This window comes from Camponotus floridanus, unplaced genomic scaffold (genome assembly GCF_003227725.1).
Source record: "Camponotus floridanus strain SB8 unplaced genomic scaffold, Cflo_v7.5 scaffold3, whole genome shotgun sequence".
Lineage (NCBI taxonomy): Eukaryota > Metazoa > Arthropoda > Insecta > Hymenoptera > Formicidae > Camponotus > Camponotus floridanus.
This window is the reverse complement of record NW_020229436.1, coordinates 1,605,491-1,623,662: the sequence shown is the minus strand read 5'-3', so window position 1 is coordinate 1,623,662 and position 18,172 is coordinate 1,605,491. Positions and strand designations below refer to the sequence as shown.

Genomic DNA, 18,172 nt, shown 5'->3' with positions numbered 1-18,172 from the left:
CATGTATACACACACACATATATATATATATATATATATATATATATATGTTTAAATATTTATGTATGTATATATATATATATATATATATATATATATATATACATACATAAATATTTAAACATATCTATGATATTTTTCTGATTTTCTACAACTTAATCATAATAAAATCACATTTAAGAAAAAAACAAGCACCCTATCTTAGGACACAGAGCTGTATATTTATTTTGTGGGCTTTAAGTTAATATTCCGCAACATACATAAGTCTCGTGCGGTTGCCATGCGCCCGATTACGGTTTGTATATCGTATAATCGTAGTAAAATATCAGTCGTGAACAATTCGGGTAATGCTTTAAGAAGACAGGGTACCTAAAAACAAACATAAAATTATAGTTTATATTTTAAATTAATGTGTATGGATCTTTCTATATGACTAATAGGAAAACAACTATAAACCTAAAAATGTATACCACCTAAAAATGAATATACAAACTTACTAATAATAGTTTATATTTAATTAATCAATTTATTAAATTAATTATTTAGATATATATTGAGAGCTAAAGATATATAAAATTGCAATTACTATTGTTATTGTATACAAATATGTTATATGACATACCAGAGTTTGCGGCATTCCCTGCAACACGATACGAGTTCTATCTTTGCCGCATTGTACTGTAAATCGCAGGAACTGAAATATAAAATGAGTCTGTTGACACACTTCTCCGTCTCTACCAGCTAGAAAAGCGAACATGGTGAATAGATTGTTCAATGCAGTCATAAGCGGATCCCTCAGAACAACCATAGATTTTTGTCCATTATTAGAACCTTGCGACTGTGGGCTCTGTGAACCGAACATGGGAACGCTTTCACCCGTTTCATTCAGTCGCAAAAGCTTATTAGACATGCTTAATGGATCCAGTTCGTCCGCATCCAATTCACGCCGCACGCGTTTACGATTGTTGCTCCGATATGGATTCGAGTTGTTGTATTCCAAAGTAGAAAATATACAATATACGCATAATTTAGCTAGGATAGACGACTGTGGCTCTACAAGTTCATCGCTCCTACACAACAAAATTTACAAATAAATATTTTGTTTATACAATATATAAAAAATGTAAATAGAACAATAGTATGATCAACCTACTGCAACGAATTATCCAAGTATTGCGGTATTATATGATTTATGAGATCTAAAGTGCAATTTTCTATATCAAGATGGAAGATAGCAAATGCCAGATCCACAGCTTGATCCAATTCTTCTTGATATCGATATTTTAATACTTCCTTTATTATATTCGTAACGAACCATAAAGAACCACCAGTATTTAATAAGGATTCCAATGACTGTGTAGCTTGTATGTTTATCCAACCACGTTGATTTATATTCTGCCAAACGGATTCCAATTGTTCCAGTATTGGCTGCCGCGAAATAATACTGCAAATATATAAAAACTCCATGAAAATGGTTATTTCTGAAACAATAATAAGAATTTATTTTTGAAGAGCATCATAGTACCTATGGGACATAGAAAGCACCTTTGTTTTTGATTGTGTAGGCGGATGTACGTCGTATTGCATTTTCCGAATAATTTGAAACATTAAACTTGATCTGTAGAAAAGAATAGAAAAGCTTAAATCCCCATATAACATCAAAAAGATAAATATATAAATTAATATTTTTATTTAACGAAAAATACAGTAAAATAATATTTTTTCTTTGCTAATTATATAATATCCTATTTTTCTCTTATGCTAATGCACGTGCCTTTCTTTGAGATTATCCTGCATCTCGTCACCCGGTAACGGTGTCAGAAAATGCTGAACCATATTCATGGGTTTCAACAGAGCGTCCTGGTGCGTAATACTCATGTAGGCGCAAAGCCATGCTGCGGCACAGACGGGCAGACAGCATGCTGCTGTGCGCAAACCGTCCAGAGCCATTTTGACATCGCCTGCGCCTAGCACACCGCTCTCCCATGCGCAAAGCAATTCTTTTACTGCGCCCATCGCTGATTGACATGCGACATGCCATTTCAGATTACTTGATTTGAAATCAGGATCTGGCGAATTTAATTGCGTTAGCAAAGCATCCACCCGTGCCGGATCGACGTTTTGCAGCATCCTCTGTGGTGACTTTGGCTTCTTTCGTTCAGGCATACACTCGCGCACCCATTGTTCGAAAAATGAATCCCCTCCTTCTTCTAAGACAACCTAGGAATCAGTTTACATGTATCTTACACAATATCTATGGAATATATTCGAATATATAAAATTATAAAACCTTTCTAGATAAAATTCGATTGGGAAGGAAACTTACATCAGAACCATACGTTTGCACTATGGAGCACAACATAAGAAACGATACATCGAATGACATTGCTCTTTGCTTTGCTGCTGTTTTGCCAGTCACAGACTCGTTGATCTGTTTACTGCATTCATTGAGTTTGATAAGTTTGTTAACGAAAGTCTTCAGTTTTCCTTCTACAGTTGCCACAGCCAGCATTAATTCAAAACTGTTCAAAACATGATATAACATACTCAATAAAGAGCTCTTTGTGTAATCAGCATTCAAAGTCTTCAAGATGCCGGCTAATGTCGGTTCTGCACATATAATAACTTTTGGGATGGATGATGTTGGAGTGCTAGACGGCTCCAATTTTTGAAGAGCTGCTGTTACTCCCTCCCTGGAACGATTACATAATTGAAAGTAAATTATGATGAACGAAATTATGGGAAAAATGTTTCATACAAATATACATTACCTTTTCGCGCTTATTTGCTTCGCCTGCTTTTCCGTCACAAGATTTACCTTCTGCAATTCATTTAGCAAACATTCTACATAATTGCACGAGCATGTGGAGTCCATTATATCAAGCAAAGGCGTAAACTGAAGCAACAATTCGAATGCATCTAAAATATCTTGTGAATACTCCAACTTCTCATCGCCTATAAAAATATATGTAAAGTTATGAATACAAATTTCATTTCTTTGATATTTGAAAAATTTTGAATTGAGTTTGACTCACCATTTACAGTAGTTGCGTGCAATTCTTTCAATATGAGAGGCACTTTTAGAAACATGAAAGCTCCCCATTGTGACTCTTTAAATGTTCCTGTCACATTGTGCAGGCACATCAAACAAGCGCGAATTATTTCGCAATAAAGCCGTGCATTTGTATAACTCTTTAATCTTTGCAACATCAATAATTGATTTACAAACACAGTTGTTTCAGTGCTGGGATTCAATAACACTTGAACGGCAAAAAGTGGTTGTAAACAATGAGTGATGGACTCCATTTTAGTCTTTTCAGGGCAGAGACTATCGATCTCTAAATTGCATAATTTTTTCAGAGAATCCTCTATTGCTACTACAGACTTTTGACTGCTCGTTTTGAGTAATGTCTCGATTTCTTGACATTTTTTCACAACATCTATGTACAGATCTGAAAAAGATTATGTATAATAGAAGAATAAAATATTAATTTTTTGAATATAAATCTTATACAACATTATACAATATATCACATTACCATAATTATACATTACCTTTGTCATCATATTTAGCTAGATACATCATAGCACAAAGAAAATCCGAATTCAGTACCTGCTGCAAGATACTGGCAGGTTTGTCTAATAACTCATTTGAATGCAGAGTAAGAGGATTATTCTGGGGTACTTTTGTCAATGCATGTAGATAACATTGCAAGAGCCAATGGACAATAGATAAAACTGCTGCTGCTAAAAGATCTTCTTCTGGTTTACCACGACATGTAATACCAACTTGTATTGATTCCAAAAATTCGAGTAAGCTTAATATGCAATGAGGCTTGTGAAATGCATCGTATTTACTTATTCGCTGCAACACTGCTGCATATGACACTAGCTATAAGATAATTTGTAACATGAATCATTGATATATATTCAAAATACAATATATAAATACGAGTATTAGAGTACAATAAACAAACCTGAGAGCTTAAAGAATGTTTCAAATATGACAAAACTAATTGATTAGGCCCTGGTCCTACTAATGCTTGTTGTAATATACAATCAGCTAAGTTATGTACATCACCGCTTACTCCCCTTGGAAGAATCTAAAGAGATATGTTTTATTTCAGACCATCATAGAGAGTAAAAATATTAATCATATTCAAGTACTGCTTATTATTGATGCTTACTGTTTTAATATTAATACCCCATTGCAAGTCGGTCCAACGTTCTCGCCATGCTCGTAGCAATAGCGCTTTTAAACTGCTGGTTTTACTAGTCACTTTAGTTTCCATTGGTATGGTTAAAACATTATGCAGTTTTTGCCACATTGAAGACGTTTGATTGTTTGCAATAAAAAAAGCATCTTTCTGAAATAAAAAATGATAACAATATAAAATATTGATTTTATATATAGATATAAAAAAACATTTATTTTTAATTAATTTTTGAATGCAAATAAATATCAATTACCAATAGTTTAATATTATAAGAATAAAAAAGATATATATTATTATTTGCAATAACATAACAATTCTAAACTAACCTTTGGACAAAATTTATCTTTTGTATTTGTAGAATGTATGCATATAATTTAAGTAATTTTTATTATAAATACTTCGTCGAAAACAAATCGTATTTATTAAGTTTTAAAAACATATCATTCTTTTATTTATCTTCTTTTTACATTTTATTATTATCTTTATGTATATATAGACAGGTCTTCTAACCTCAAATTAGCAAGACCAATCATAGATCAAAGAGTAAAGAAACACAAGAGCAGAGAGGGTTTCGACTCAACGAACACTATGGGTCGAAAGCGCGCTAAATTCGACTAAATTCAAATTTCCGATCGATATTATTTGCTTCGTATTTTGTTACTGAATGTGACCCGGATGACTTAAAAAGTAAATCAAACTCATTACTTTTCAAAATATTATATATTATTATTCAAGAGAAAAAAAAGTTGTCTTGTGCTTCATATTTTCGTAAAACTTTTTATTGTAGCGAATTACTTAATCGCATAAATATAACAAATCTCTCTTACCATTATATATATATATATATATATATATATATATATATATATATATATATATGTGTGTGTGTGTGTACGTATACACACACACACACATGCGCGTGTATATATGATCAATTATACATCAAATTTTTTTTATAAATATATTTATTATGAACAAAACACAATTAAGTATAAAAATAGAAAGAAATTATGTATGCATAATATAATAACATAAAACTTGACCACAATATAATCCAATGTGATTATACGAATATATAGAAATAAATTGGCGCAAAAATGATAGCTCCTAAAAAAGTCAAATATTAATAGGAATCAAAAGAAAAAAGAAAAATCGAAATTTCATCATTCTCGTTTCCTAATTCGAATTACCTTTGGCAACTAGACATCATAAATCTAAATATAGGAAAAACACGACAAGTCCATAATAAGATCCACTTTAGATGTATAATTTCATATACAAGATAAATCGTATAAATTAATTATATAAATTTATCATATTCCTCTGAAGTGCTTCAACATGTATTAAATACTTTTTGTTTTATGGATACTTTGCATTAGTGTGCAAAATAATCTATGTATAAATTGATACATTGCTGTTAAGGCATTACAATGCTGAGTATATAAATATATCATGTTGCTCTGCTAATATAGCAGTATATTGAATTAGTAATCTTGGAATAAATATACAAATATACAAATATTTCTGAACATCTATAATATTCTTGTTCACCACAGAACAACTGTGAAGAATCGTGATTGTAAAGATACGCATCCCAATTTTACAATAGACAGCTATGTATTTATTTTGCAGGTTTCAAATTAATATTCCGTAACATGCATAAGTCACGTGCTGTCGCTTTGCGTCCAATTATAGTTTGTATATCATATAATCTTAGTAAAATATCAGTCGTGAACAACTCAGGTAATGCTTTAAGAAGACAGGGTACCTAAAAACAAACAATTATAAATATAAAATTATAGTTTATATTCTAAATTAATATATATAGATCTTATTAATACTATACATATGATTAATAGAAAAACAACTTTCTCAGGGAGATTAATTTCGACGTGCAATTTATGTTGTTTCTTGCAACATTTATTTATATTAAAAACAAAAAATAAATATATTATTAGTTACTACACACAAACACATCATATAACATACCAGTGTTTGAGGCATTCCCTGCAACACAATACGAGTCCTGTCTTTCCCACATTGTACTGTAAGTCGCAGGAACTGAAAGATAAAGTGAGTCTGTTGGGATATCTCACCATCTCTACCAGCCAAAAAACTAAATATAGTGAACAGGTTGTTCAAAGCAGTCATAAGCGGATCCTTCAAAATAATCTCTGATTTTTGTCCATTACTAGTACTCTGCACTTGTGGACTTTGCGAACCGTACATGGGAATGCTCTCTCCCGTTTCATTCAGTCGCAAAAGCTTATTAGACATGCTTAATGGGTCCAATTCGTCCGCATCCAATTCACGCCGCACGCGTTTACGATTGTTACCTCGATATGGATTCGAATTGATGTATTCCAAAGTGGAAAATATACAATACACACACAATTTCGCCAAGATGGATGATTGTGGTTCTACAAGCTCGTCATTTCTATATAACAAAATTTACATTTGATCAATATTTTGAGATGAGTTTATGCAAATATAAAATTTTGATGGAAGAAATATGATTGTATGAAATAAACTTACTGTAATGAATTGTGTAAATATTGTGGTATTATGTGATTTATAAGATCCAGGGTGCAATTTTCTATATCAAGATGGAAAATGGCAAATGCCAGATCTACAGCTTGATCCAATTCTTCTTGATAACGATATTTTAATACTTCCTTTACTATATTTGTAACAAACCATAAAGAACCACCAGTATTTAATAAGGATTCCAATGACTGTGTAGCTTGTATGTTTATCCAACCACGTTGATTTATATTTTGCCAAACGGATTCCAATTGTTCTAGTATTGGCTGCCGCGAAATAATACTGCAAATATATAAAAAAACGTTATGAAAATAATTATTTCTAGAACAATAATAAGAATTTATTTTTAAAGAGCGTCATAGTACCTATGGGACATAGAAAGCACTTTTGTTTTCGATTGTGTAGGCGGATGTACGTCGTATTGCATTTTCCGAATAATTTGAAACATTAAACTAGATCTGTGGAAAAGAATAGAGAAGCTTAAATCTTATAATATCAAAAATAATATTACAAAGATAAATATATAAATTAATGTTTTCATTTAACGAAAAATAGAGATAATTAAATAATATTTTTTCTTTTCTAATTAGACAATAATCCTATTTTTTTTCTTATGATAATACACGCACCTCTCTTTGAGATTATCCTGCATCTCATCACCCGGTAACGGCGTCAGAAAATGCTGAACCATATTCATGGGTTTCAATAGAGCATCTTGATGGGTAATGCTCATGTAGGCGCAAAGCCATGCTGCCGCGCAGACCGGTAGACAGCATGCTGCTGTACGCAAACCGTCCAGAGCCCTTTTGACATCACCTGCGCCCAATACGCCACTTTCCCACGCGCAGAGTAACTCCTTCACCGCGCCCATCGCTGACTGACATGCAACGTGCCATTTCAGATTACTAGATTTAAAATCAGGATCTGGCGAATTTATTTGCGCTAGCAAAGCATCTACCCTTGCTGGATCGACACTCTGCAGCATTTTCTGTGGCGATTTTGGCTTGTTTCGTTCTGGCATACATTCATATACCCATTGCTCGAAGAATGAATCTCCGCCTTCTTCTAAGACAACCTATGAACCAATTTACACCTATCTTACACAATGTATACGGAATGTAATCGAATGTATAAAGTTATGAAGCCTTTCTAAGTGAAATTTAAATAGGAAGCAAACTTACATCTGAGCCATATGTTTGCACTATGGAGCACAACATAAGGAATGATACATCGAATAACATTGCTCTTGTAGCTGCTGTTTTATCAGGCACAGGCTCATTGATCTGTTTACTGCTTTCATTGAACTTGATGAGTTTAGCGACAAAAGTCTTCAGTTTCCCTTCTACAGTCGCAACAGCTAGCATCAATTCAAAGCTATTCCCCGTCAAGACGTGATACAGCATGCTCAGTAAAGCCTCTTGAATTTTCGTGTAATCGGCATTTAACGTCTTTAAAATTCCGGCTAATGTTGGTTTTGCTCGTATAATAACTTTCGGAATAGACGATGTAGGAGTGTTCGACGGTTCTAATTTTTGTAGCGCCGCTGTCACTCCTTCCCTATAATGATTGTGACATAATAGGAAATAAATTACAAAGAGTCATTATGAAAGAAATTTTAACAGAAATAATATTTTGCGTGTGTCTCACCTTCTTGCGCTTATTTGCTTCGCCTGCTTTTCCGTCACAAGATTTACCTTCTGCAATTCATTTAGCAAACATTCTACATAATTGCACGAGCATGTGGAGTCCATTATATCAAGCAAAGGCGTAAACTGAAGCAACAATTCAAACGCATCTAAAATATCCTGAGAATACTCGAATTTCTCGTCACCTACGAAAAAAGTAAAGCTATAAAAGAAAGCATCGCTTCTCGATACTTAAAGAATTTCCAAATGTTTGACATACTATTTAGAGTAGCTGCATGCAACTCTTTCAATATAAGAGGTACTTTTAAAAACGTGAAAGCTCCCCACTGCGACTCCTTGAATGTTCCTGTCACATTATGCAAACACATTAAACAAGCGCGAATTATCTCGCAATATAATCGCTCGTTCGTATAACTCTTTAATCTTTGCACCATTAACAGTTGATTGACGAACACAGCTGTTTCAGTGCTAGGATTCAATAACACTTGAACGGCAAAAAGTGGTTGCAAACAATGAGTAATGGATTCCATTCTAATTTTCTCAAAAGAAAGACTTTCAATCTCCAAATTGCACAATTTTTTCAGAGAATCTTCTATTGGCACTGCAGACTTTTGATTGCTTGTCTTCAAAAACCTCTCAATTTCCTGACATTTCTTTGCAACATCTATATACAGATCTGAAAAGAAGAAAGTTATATACAGGATGTATCAAAATTTGCGGATGTGGAATGCACAGCGTGATAGTTTGTGCCAAAATAAACAATTTTTCCCTTTAACAAAATTGCGTCTGAATTTTACTTTTTTAATGACAGCAACTTTAAGCTAACGAATAAGCGCTTTAGATTACGCATGAATCAGGGGTGCATTTGAGCATATACGTTATTTTATTATTTGCTAAAGGTTTTATCAGAACTATGCATGATAACTAAATATTTATTAAATATCTACTAATAACTATTTTCAAAACAATTGACTTAATGAAAGAACATTTTTCATTCACACGTTATCTAATCTATTAATTTTATTTTTAGTCATTGCTTCAGTGATATCAAGTGGAAAATATTCTTTCCTTAAATAAATTTTGAAGTTTTGAATATAATTATTTTGAATAACTATTTAATAGATATTTAATAAATATTTAATTCATTCCGCATCCGCGAATTTTGGTGTATCCTGTATAATGAATGATAAAACATTAATTACTTCATAAATCTCTAATTACCTTTGTCATCATATTTAGCTAGATACATCATTGCGCACATAAAATCTGAATTTAACATCTGTTGCAAAATACTGGCAGGCTTATCTAGCTCATTTGAATTGGGAATAAGAGAATTATTCTGGGGTGTCTTGGTTAATGCGTGTAAATAACATTGTAAGAGCCAATGGACAATAGATAAAACTGCCGCTGCTAAAAGATCCTCTTCTGGTTTACCACGACATGTGATACCAACTTGTATCGATTCCAGAAATTCTAGTAAGCTCAATATGCAATGAGGCTTGTGAAATGCATCATATTTACTTATTCGTTGCAACACTGCTGCATACGACACCAACTGTAAGATGATTTATATGAGTCTTTGAGACCCAAAATAAAATTAAATTAAAATGCAATAAACAAACCTGAGAGCTTAAGGAATGTTTTAGATATGATAGGACTAATTGATTAGGTCCTGGTCCCACTAATGCTTGTTGTAATATACAATCAGCTAAGTTATATACATCACCGCTTACTCCCCTTGGAAGAATCTAGAGATATGTTTTATTTCAAAACATTATAGAAAGTAAAAATTATCATATTCAAGTACTGCTTATTATTGATGCTTACTGTTTTAATATTAATACCCCACTGCAAATCAGTCCAGCGCTCTCTCCATGCTCGTAACAAGAGAGCTTTTAAGCTGCTAGTTTTACTAGTTACTTTACTAGTCTCCATTGATAAAATTAAACTATTATACAATTTTTGCCACATTAAGAATGTCTGGTAATTTGTGATAAAAAAAACATTTTAACCTAAAATAAAAAATAAGATTGAATATATGATTTTATATTTAAAAAAACGTAAAGAAAATTTATTTTTGAGTAAATTTTTAGATATAGATAATTAAATGATTAATATTAATTGTTGATGATTTATTAATGTTACAAGTACTATATAAAAATTGTCTGAAATAAATACTAAAATATATTCAGTATTATTACCATAATAAACATAATGATTAATTTAAACTAACCTTTAGACAATTTGTCTTTTCAGTAGATATAAAACATATATAAAGTAATTTCTATTATAAATTCATCGACAAAAACAAATAGTTGTTATTATTATAAAAATTTATCACTTTCTCTTATTTCCTTTTTTTACAATATATTGTTGTTTTATGCAGGCACCTGTGACAGGCACACACGGATCTTCTAACCTCGAATTACCTAAATCGAGCATAAACATACAAGAAAACATAGATTGGCTATCGATAAGTTAGGTTCATCGACGACGCTTCGATAAAATGCTGTCCGATACAGTAATATTCAACTGACCAATCAGAACAAAGGAATTTTTGTTGTCTTGTTCCGATTGGTCGATCAAACTCCGGGGATTTTAGCCAGTGACACGACGTTTCCGTCGTCGGTAAAACGAACGGAAATGTAATGAATAAAGCTTCGGACTTCCGGCCGCCCGTTTTCACTTCCGTCAGGGAAGTGGACGTGCCAAGTGCTACTAGCAGACCAGGCATTATCTCGTTGTTCTTGTCGCCTTGTGGAACTTCGCGGAAGAGATTCCGCGTGTTAGCGCGTCCCAAGAGAGACGCGTTTAGAGAGGAAGAAAGAGAAGCCACTCCTCGTGAAAACTCGTTAATTCAAGCGTCATCAGACTTTCCTCGGCACCTCTTGCATCGCGCGTCGACAGTTTCTTGTTCACTCTGTTCGAATACTTTATCGTCGAAAAAAAAAGCCACAATGACGGACAATCGTAAGTACCGTATACGATAATATTTAAAAAATCACGTACTTACGATTATGTTGCTCTCTCCCAAACGCACGAGTTTGAAACAGCTTGTCTTTCCACGCTAGACGAATTGGAGTAATGTCGCTAAAATCGTTGCTTCTCGCGGTGTCGAAAATGGCGATTAGCAAACTTGTGGAAGATATCTTATAATGCTGAAAATTTATCAGAATTGCTATATTTTCTTAAATGTGTTAAGGAGATTAAAAAAATATTGATTTTGTATATAATGAACAATTTTAATATAATAACGTAATATAATAAAACAATAATATAAAAAGTTAGAGTAAATATATATTGCAATATGGCATCAATTATTGAAATGTTTGCTTTAAATTTGCATGAAATTTTATAGAGTACTCAAACTATCAGCAACAAGGATATAATCAGTATAGCCAACCACCACCCTCGGCTGGTCAGGATACATCGTATCCACCTCCTTCTACAGGCACAGGTGGCTACAATCAATATAGTCAACCACCTCCGAGTACCGGTACCAATTATGGCAATTACGGCAACTATAGTTCTAACACCGGTCAAGACTATCCATCTCAAAACCAAGGCAGCTATGGACAAAATAGCTACGGTGGAGGTAGTAATACAGGCAGTGATAGTGGTAATAACTATGGTGGAAGCTATGGACATGGAAGTAGCGGAGGCGGCAGTGGAGGATATCGTAACTCTAGTGGTGGCTATAGTGGAGGTAAATATTTTTCTTATATTTTTTGCATTTTTCTTTTTTTCTCTCTTTGTTAAATCTTACATTTTTTGCCACAGTATCTCGAAATTTACTTTATACTTTCTTAAAAATGATAATGAATAATTTCTCTCCTATGATGAATAATTAATAATAATTCTTCTTATGAAATTATTTATCTTGTTATTTGTATGTTTCTTAGGCCAAGGAGGTGGCGGCGGAGGCGGTAGATATGGTGATCGCGGCGGTTATGGAGATCGCTCCGGTGGTGGTTACAAGTAAGTTTATTTAAAAAATTTTTAATATACTTTAATAAAGCGACAACCGGAGCAACAGACTCCGACGTATTAAATTAAAGCCAACAGCCACTGCATTCACAATGATCTATCTCGCAATAAACGGCTTTGTTGAAGCAAAATCAAAGGTATGCAATGAAGTTCTTAACGCCAATAATGGAAATTCTTGTTGTATCATCATTACGAACGGTTTTATGCCCGGTTGGGCGTTAATATGTTTGAAGTATGCCTACAGGTTTAACAGACAGATATAACTGAGGTAAAGAGGTAAAAAAACAGTATATGACAAATGACGTAAAAGGTTGTAATGTAGACATCCTATTTGCTGATTCTGGAACTGTAACAAACACATAACACACACGTACATACATACATGTAAACGACGTACGTATATATGTATATGTGTTGTAGTTCTGTGCAAAGGTCTTAAATCAATCAAGACCGTAAAGCGATCGATGTCGCTACTGGGACTACTGTTGTCATATTATTTCTATATTAGGCATATTAAATATATAATTAGGCAATTATAAGGTATTTAGAGTCTATCGTAAGAGATTACATTATCGAACTACTATTATCGTGCAGGTATTTTTCGAAAAAGCACATGTTTTGAGAATAAGCTGGATATGTGATATATGTTAGATTCGCATTTGCCTTCAGCGTACACGGTTTTTACTATGCGTATTGTTACTTGTAGCTGTGGTGTATATTGGTATTCACGTCGTAACAGGCATTTTTTGGAAGATAAAAATTTTTTTTCTATTAATTAAACCTCTACGTATGAAGTCTACAAACACATGAAAACAGCAAAGTACATTGTGTGTCGACTGTGTTTTGCATTTAGAAATTTCCCAACTGCAACAGAATCAACGGCAAATTGCAGCGGATACTTTCTTTCCGCGGCAAAAATTTTTTACTCGCAACACACAAGTAATCTCTTACTTTTTTTTTGGTTTGAAAAAATGACGGGAATATATGTGTCCAGGTAAAATTGAAGAATACTTGTTTTATTAAGACTTGTCTTTCTCGAAATTCATATTATCCGGATCGAACAGACCGAACACTTTGATTTATCTTTGTTTCGATTTAAGTGTTGTTTTTACATATATAAAAGTAATCTCTCTCTGCATGTTTCAACGAAAAGACTAGAACAAACGTGACTTGACGTCGGGACGAAAACAGGAAAATTTAATGCAAATCATAATGTAATGACTGTAACAGACATTTAGACAAATAGGTACATCAATCAAGAAGAACGGTGGCGAGCGGCATACATACGATTCGCCATGCATCGATCGTTCGATCAGTCTGTCCATGAGTCAACTCATTGGTATATCTGCTTCTGTGTTTTAGCAGTGGCGGTGGCCGTGGTGGTTATAACAAAGGTAAATGCACCAGACTGTTTGTACTAGTCTGGTGCTAAATATTCTAGCTTTCACTCTACTATTTATACGATCTTAAATACTCGGTTACTCGGTTACTATATGAAAGGGCTGCTATGCAACATTGTTAGGGGAAGTGTTGTAAAATATTTCTCAATGGTAATTTCACTATGTGATACGATACATTCGCACGGCATTCATTGAGGCCGGGGAACGAGGAGAATCAATGATGAACCGTTCTAATTCTACTTGTAGTATATAATTGAAAAAGAGACTATGTATATTATAATCACCAATTGCTTTTTTTTTCCTATAAACGGCGACGCTTGCGTGTCCTTTGCTATGTTATATCGTTAAAAAATAAGATTTTGCAAAAGCAGGACGTTCCGTTTAATCAAAAAATTAGATGTTTTATATTCTGTAAGATTATTATTACTCCGTATATATACCCAACAAGTAACGTACTGTGCGGTGACGTCGTTCAGTACGGAAGCAGTGTTTTGGAAAATCCCTTAAAAAAGATCGATGAAAGAGGTTCGTCTTAAAAAGGTATAAAAAGATATGAATGGATTTATTACGTTCATCTTGCGAAAAAGAAAGCAAAATAGAACAAAATAATCCTACAATATGATCATCATATAGATTTTTGGTGTGGTCATATATTTGAACGCGATATTTTCAAACTGTATAAGCATAAGCGTGAAAATATGTATAATACAAGCGCGAAAAAAGGAGTAAATAAAAGGCAGCTGGTGAGCTACTTGCCGATCTATTATGATTAAATCATTAAGTGTAAGAGATAATGTTGCAGCCCTTTTGTATGCTCAGCTGCAACCTTGTGTTCTGTATATGTATTGTTAGGTATTAATTGGAATATTAGAGACTGCTACTAATATACGTTATATATATATATAGGTTTTTAAAACTCAAATAATTTACACAAAGAGATTAGGATGTATGCTGCATACACACAAATATAACGTTATTCAAAATATACGAAAAACTTCAAATTATGGAAATGTGTACAAGAAGTTACCAATTATTATTTAGTAGAGTTGTGTAAAATATCTCTTTTCTTTTTTTCTTTTTTTTAAATACCTATTAGAAAGAAATGCACAACAATAATTATACTTAATGAATAATATAAATTATGCGTAATGAGAGGTAAAATAACTTTCTATAAGAATATACATAAGAGCGTATATACATATCTAATTATTATTATAATTAACTAATATAAGTCTGCAATATATGTTACGAAAGAGAAAAACTTAATCTGTTGTACGATTTACTTATAAATTCAAATTGAATCGTAAAACTAGAATGTAACCCAAACGAAACTGATCTATCTTTCTTCTGCTTATATAATTGAAAAACGACAGAAAAGTCGTACAATATCGAAGCCGCGTATATACAGTTTCGGCACGATATCGTAAGACTTAGAAAAGTGTGAAAACTAACATCTTGAAAACACAAGCATTATATCCTTACTAAGAATTGTCATTATGTGTCATTAAGAGAAATATGAGAAAGTTTAAAAGATATACTTGATAATTTTTATCAAGAATTGTGTGAAAACTTGGAGAGAGGTATATGGACAGTGTTTCAAAATTTTTATGATAAACATTAATGTTATTTGTATAGAAAATACATAACGCAGAAACACTTTCCCTATACTTTTAGATTAGGATAAAGTAGTAGTTCCGACATCAGTAGAGATACGCGAATATATTTTTACTTTAAATGTTTCTCTGTGCGACGAATCATGACTTTCGGTCCATTGCAGGAGGCTACAGTGACCGTAACAGCAGCGGTGGTGACGGAATGGTTACTCAAGAAGATACTATTTTTGTATCCGGTATGGATCCATCGATCTCTGAAGAAGAAATTGTTTCACATTTCGGTGCGATCGGCGTGATTAAAGTACGCATTTTGACCATTTCTATGCGGATAAATATTTATTACATATAATATTTGATGCGTGTATGATTTGTAATAATGTTATTAAACTAAAAGAATCAAATGTATTTAAAATTAAATATAAGATGTCAAGTAATAGTATAGTTATATAATATAAAGATAACTATTTTAATTATACAATTGTTTGTTAAACGTTGAAAATTTCCTATTTTTAGCAAGATAAACGCACGGGCAAGCCAAAAATTTGGATGTACAAGGATAAGAATACGGGGAAATCAAAAGGAGAAGCGACCGTCACCTATGATGATCAGAACGCTGCACGCTCAGCCATTAACTGGTTCGATGGCAAGGATTTTAAGGGTTGCACAATAAAAGTACAAATAGCGCAGCATAAGAGTAGTTGGCAGGGCAACCGAATGGGTGGTAGTCGCGGCGGCGGTGGTCGTGGTCGTGGTGGCGGTGGTTTCGGTGGTCGCGGCGGCGGTGATCGCGATGATCATCATCGTGGAGGAGGCGATGATCGTGGAGGTCGCGATGGTGGAGGTCGCGGAGGCGACTGGAGGTACATTATATTTTGCACTTGCGCAATCCTTCCATTAAATTGACATTATTACTTAAATCACACACGGCTATTCAGAAATCAACCTCCACTAGGCTTGTAAAATAAAACAAGAAATAAGAAGATTTATTATACATAAAAATTACATACATCGACATAATCGAATTAAGATATTTATCATAACGCGGCACAAACTTTTATATATCTTCAGTGAGGTGTCATTGAGCTAGAATCTCAATCAATTCTTAGCATTCCTCATCGATTCCTCATTACCTTCAAATTGCTACATTTCTAGCCACACTTTCATGCGCGTAAAGTTTGAAATCATTCAGTGTAAGGTCTGATAGATTTTTCGATCACTTTACAATTCGGACCTTGCACCGAATTATTTTTATCTATTTATATAAAAATATGACTAGGAACACTCGAAAATATAAGAAATTGATGAACTTTGTTAAAAGTTAACTAAAATTTTAGTTTGGCGACATCATACTTTAAAGAGATTAAGTCTGAGAAGCAAAAGCTGCCACACTACAATAAATGTCTCAATTCGAGTAGCAGTTGTCAAAAAATAGCGTATATATATAAATAACTTTTCTATGATAAAATGTTTTTCCTATATTTCTTGTTTTATTTTACAAGTCTATTGGAAGTTGATTTCCAAATGACCCTCGTATATCTGACGACAAAAAAAGATATCGAAGGAAAAAGTAATTATTACAAAACCTGTTTGTCAAAAACAGGTGTCCGAATCCCGAGTGTGGTAATACAAATTTCGCATGGCGGGATCAATGTAATCTCTGCAAAAGCTCAAAACCGGAAGGTCTTGGTTACGGCGGTGGTGGTGGCGGTGGCGGCGGCGGCGGCGGTAGAGGCGGTGGTGGTCGAGGTGGTAATGATCGTGGAAATCGAGGAGGTTATAGAAATGATCGAGGCGGACGTGGAGGTGACAGAGGCGGTAGAGGTGGCTTCCGGGGTGGAGACCGAGGAGGCCGTGGAGGCCGAGGTGGTCCTATGAGAGGAGGCGGCGGGTAAGATTCCCATTTCTTCTTATTATTCTCTTCAATATAATGGACATAAAATGAAATGAATGTATATAATAAATCTATATATTAATTGCGTATTAACTTATGCATTTTATTTTGTTTCAGTCGAGGCGACAGAGATAGAGATCGTCAGCGACCATATTAATTTCATATTCGTATAATTCTATGCTTCAACAGTCGTATGACTATGCTGTCACTAAACGACTTGTACACATTTTGTATACAGTTTTAATGCTTGTACATTTCGCAAAGTGATAATCACTCCTTACATGTCGTGTACTTTTTACTTTCTGTTCATGTAATTTTTTTATATTCATTGGAGATACGAACTTTGTATATTATATATACATATATATATATATATATATATATATATATATATATATATACATACACGTATGTATGCATGTTCGTGTATACAAAAAACTATTCCTATATAAAATCAAATTCAGTAGAAAATAATAGCAAAAACTTCGTTACATAAACATGTAATTAATTGATTTTTTTATTTATCATCTACACTATCTCATTTAAATAAAATAAAAAAGAAAAAACTTTGGGGAAGTTTATTTATTACAAATTGAAAATATAATATAGTTAACTTATTATATATATCTGATGGAGAATTATAACTTACAAGAAAACTTCGCGAACCCGGAAATTCTGATTTTGAAAAACTTCATCAAGAATTCCCAAATTCGCAAAGTTCTTTTGTCAGAAACACAACTAAAATATGTTGTCATATAATCGAGAGAAGTCTAATTTCTTAAACAAACTGTATTTAATACTTTCCTTTTTGTCTTTTCATTATGATATATCACTAAACGAACACATTTTATATATAGTTTCAATGTTTATACAT

General features: G+C 33.1%; 3 protein-coding genes across 4 annotated transcripts; 1 reads left to right on the top strand and 2 right to left on the bottom strand.

The window, feature by feature from the left end:
* Positions 1 to 155: 155 nt before the first annotated feature.
* On the bottom strand, positions 156 to 4,585 carry LOC105256295 (mediator of RNA polymerase II transcription subunit 24). The gene is made up of 12 exons (XM_011266096.3): positions 4,544 to 4,585; positions 4,188 to 4,367; positions 3,978 to 4,103; positions 3,556 to 3,892; positions 3,036 to 3,452; positions 2,772 to 2,955; positions 2,327 to 2,693; positions 1,775 to 2,220; positions 1,526 to 1,618; positions 1,154 to 1,444; positions 623 to 1,070; positions 156 to 369 (listed from the first exon to the last, which is right to left on the bottom strand). Exons 2-12 carry the CDS (start codon positions 4,326 to 4,328, stop codon positions 223 to 225), a joined length of 2,997 nt encoding a protein of 998 aa, XP_011264398.1. The 5' UTR covers positions 4,329 to 4,367; positions 4,544 to 4,585; the 3' UTR covers positions 156 to 222.
* A 1,151-nt stretch (positions 4,586 to 5,736) lies between these two features.
* Positions 5,737 to 10,728, bottom strand: LOC105256296 (mediator of RNA polymerase II transcription subunit 24). Its single transcript, XM_011266097.3, has 12 exons — positions 10,641 to 10,728; positions 10,235 to 10,419; positions 10,030 to 10,155; positions 9,629 to 9,962; positions 8,667 to 9,083; positions 8,409 to 8,592; positions 7,943 to 8,318; positions 7,391 to 7,836; positions 7,127 to 7,219; positions 6,753 to 7,043; positions 6,207 to 6,654; positions 5,737 to 5,985 (listed from the first exon to the last, which is right to left on the bottom strand). The coding sequence occupies exons 2-12, from the start codon at positions 10,376 to 10,378 to the stop codon at positions 5,839 to 5,841; spliced, it is 3,006 nt and encodes a 1,001-aa protein (XP_011264399.2). The 5' UTR covers positions 10,379 to 10,419; positions 10,641 to 10,728; the 3' UTR covers positions 5,737 to 5,838.
* Positions 10,729 to 11,040: 312 nt separating this feature from the next.
* Positions 11,041 to 17,646, top strand: LOC105256294 (RNA-binding protein cabeza). Of its 2 annotated transcripts, none has more exons than XM_025410135.1 (8): positions 11,041 to 11,377; positions 11,766 to 12,113; positions 12,310 to 12,385; positions 13,760 to 13,788; positions 15,572 to 15,708; positions 15,921 to 16,267; positions 17,008 to 17,295; positions 17,416 to 17,646. In XM_025410135.1, the coding sequence occupies exons 1-8, from the start codon at positions 11,056 to 11,058 to the stop codon at positions 17,453 to 17,455; spliced, it is 1,587 nt and encodes a 528-aa protein (XP_025265920.1). In that variant the 5' UTR covers positions 11,041 to 11,055; the 3' UTR covers positions 17,456 to 17,646. The 2 variants fall into 2 exon arrangements, with proteins under 2 accessions (XP_025265920.1, XP_011264395.2); XM_011266093.3 differs by having other exon boundaries at positions 13,757 to 13,788.
* Positions 17,647 to 18,172: the final 526 nt, after the last annotated feature.

Bases quoted from the DNA above. Each gene is read 5' to 3' on its own strand.
- LOC105256295 (XM_011266096.3), bottom strand. From the start codon at position 4,328: ATGTGGCAAAAACTGCATAATGTTTTAACCATACCAATGGAAACTAAA. The intron at 3,453-3,555 runs GTAATGTATAAT...AATCTTTTTCAG, and splicing joins AGCTAAATATGATGACAAAG to ATCTGTACATAGATGTTGTG. The intron at 1,071-1,153 runs GTAGGTTGATCA...TTTGTTGTGTAG, and splicing joins TACTTGGATAATTCGTTGCA to GAGCGATGAACTTGTAGAGC.
- LOC105256296 (XM_011266097.3), bottom strand. From the start codon at position 10,378: ATGTGGCAAAAATTGTATAATAGTTTAATTTTATCAATGGAGACTAGT. The intron at 8,593-8,666 runs GTATGTCAAACA...CTTTTTTCGTAG, and splicing joins GCATGCAGCTACTCTAAATA to GTGACGAGAAATTCGAGTAT. The intron at 8,319-8,408 runs GTGAGACACACG...CAATCATTATAG, and splicing joins AAGCAAATAAGCGCAAGAAG to GGAAGGAGTGACAGCGGCGC.
- LOC105256294 (XM_011266093.3), top strand. From the start codon at position 11,056: ATGAATAAAGCTTCGGACTTCCGGCCGCCCGTTTTCACTTCCGTCAGG. The intron at 15,709-15,920 runs GTACGCATTTTG...TCCTATTTTTAG, and splicing joins GTGCGATCGGCGTGATTAAA to CAAGATAAACGCACGGGCAA. The intron at 17,296-17,415 runs GTAAGATTCCCA...ATTTTGTTTCAG, and splicing joins CCTATGAGAGGAGGCGGCGG to TCGAGGCGACAGAGATAGAG.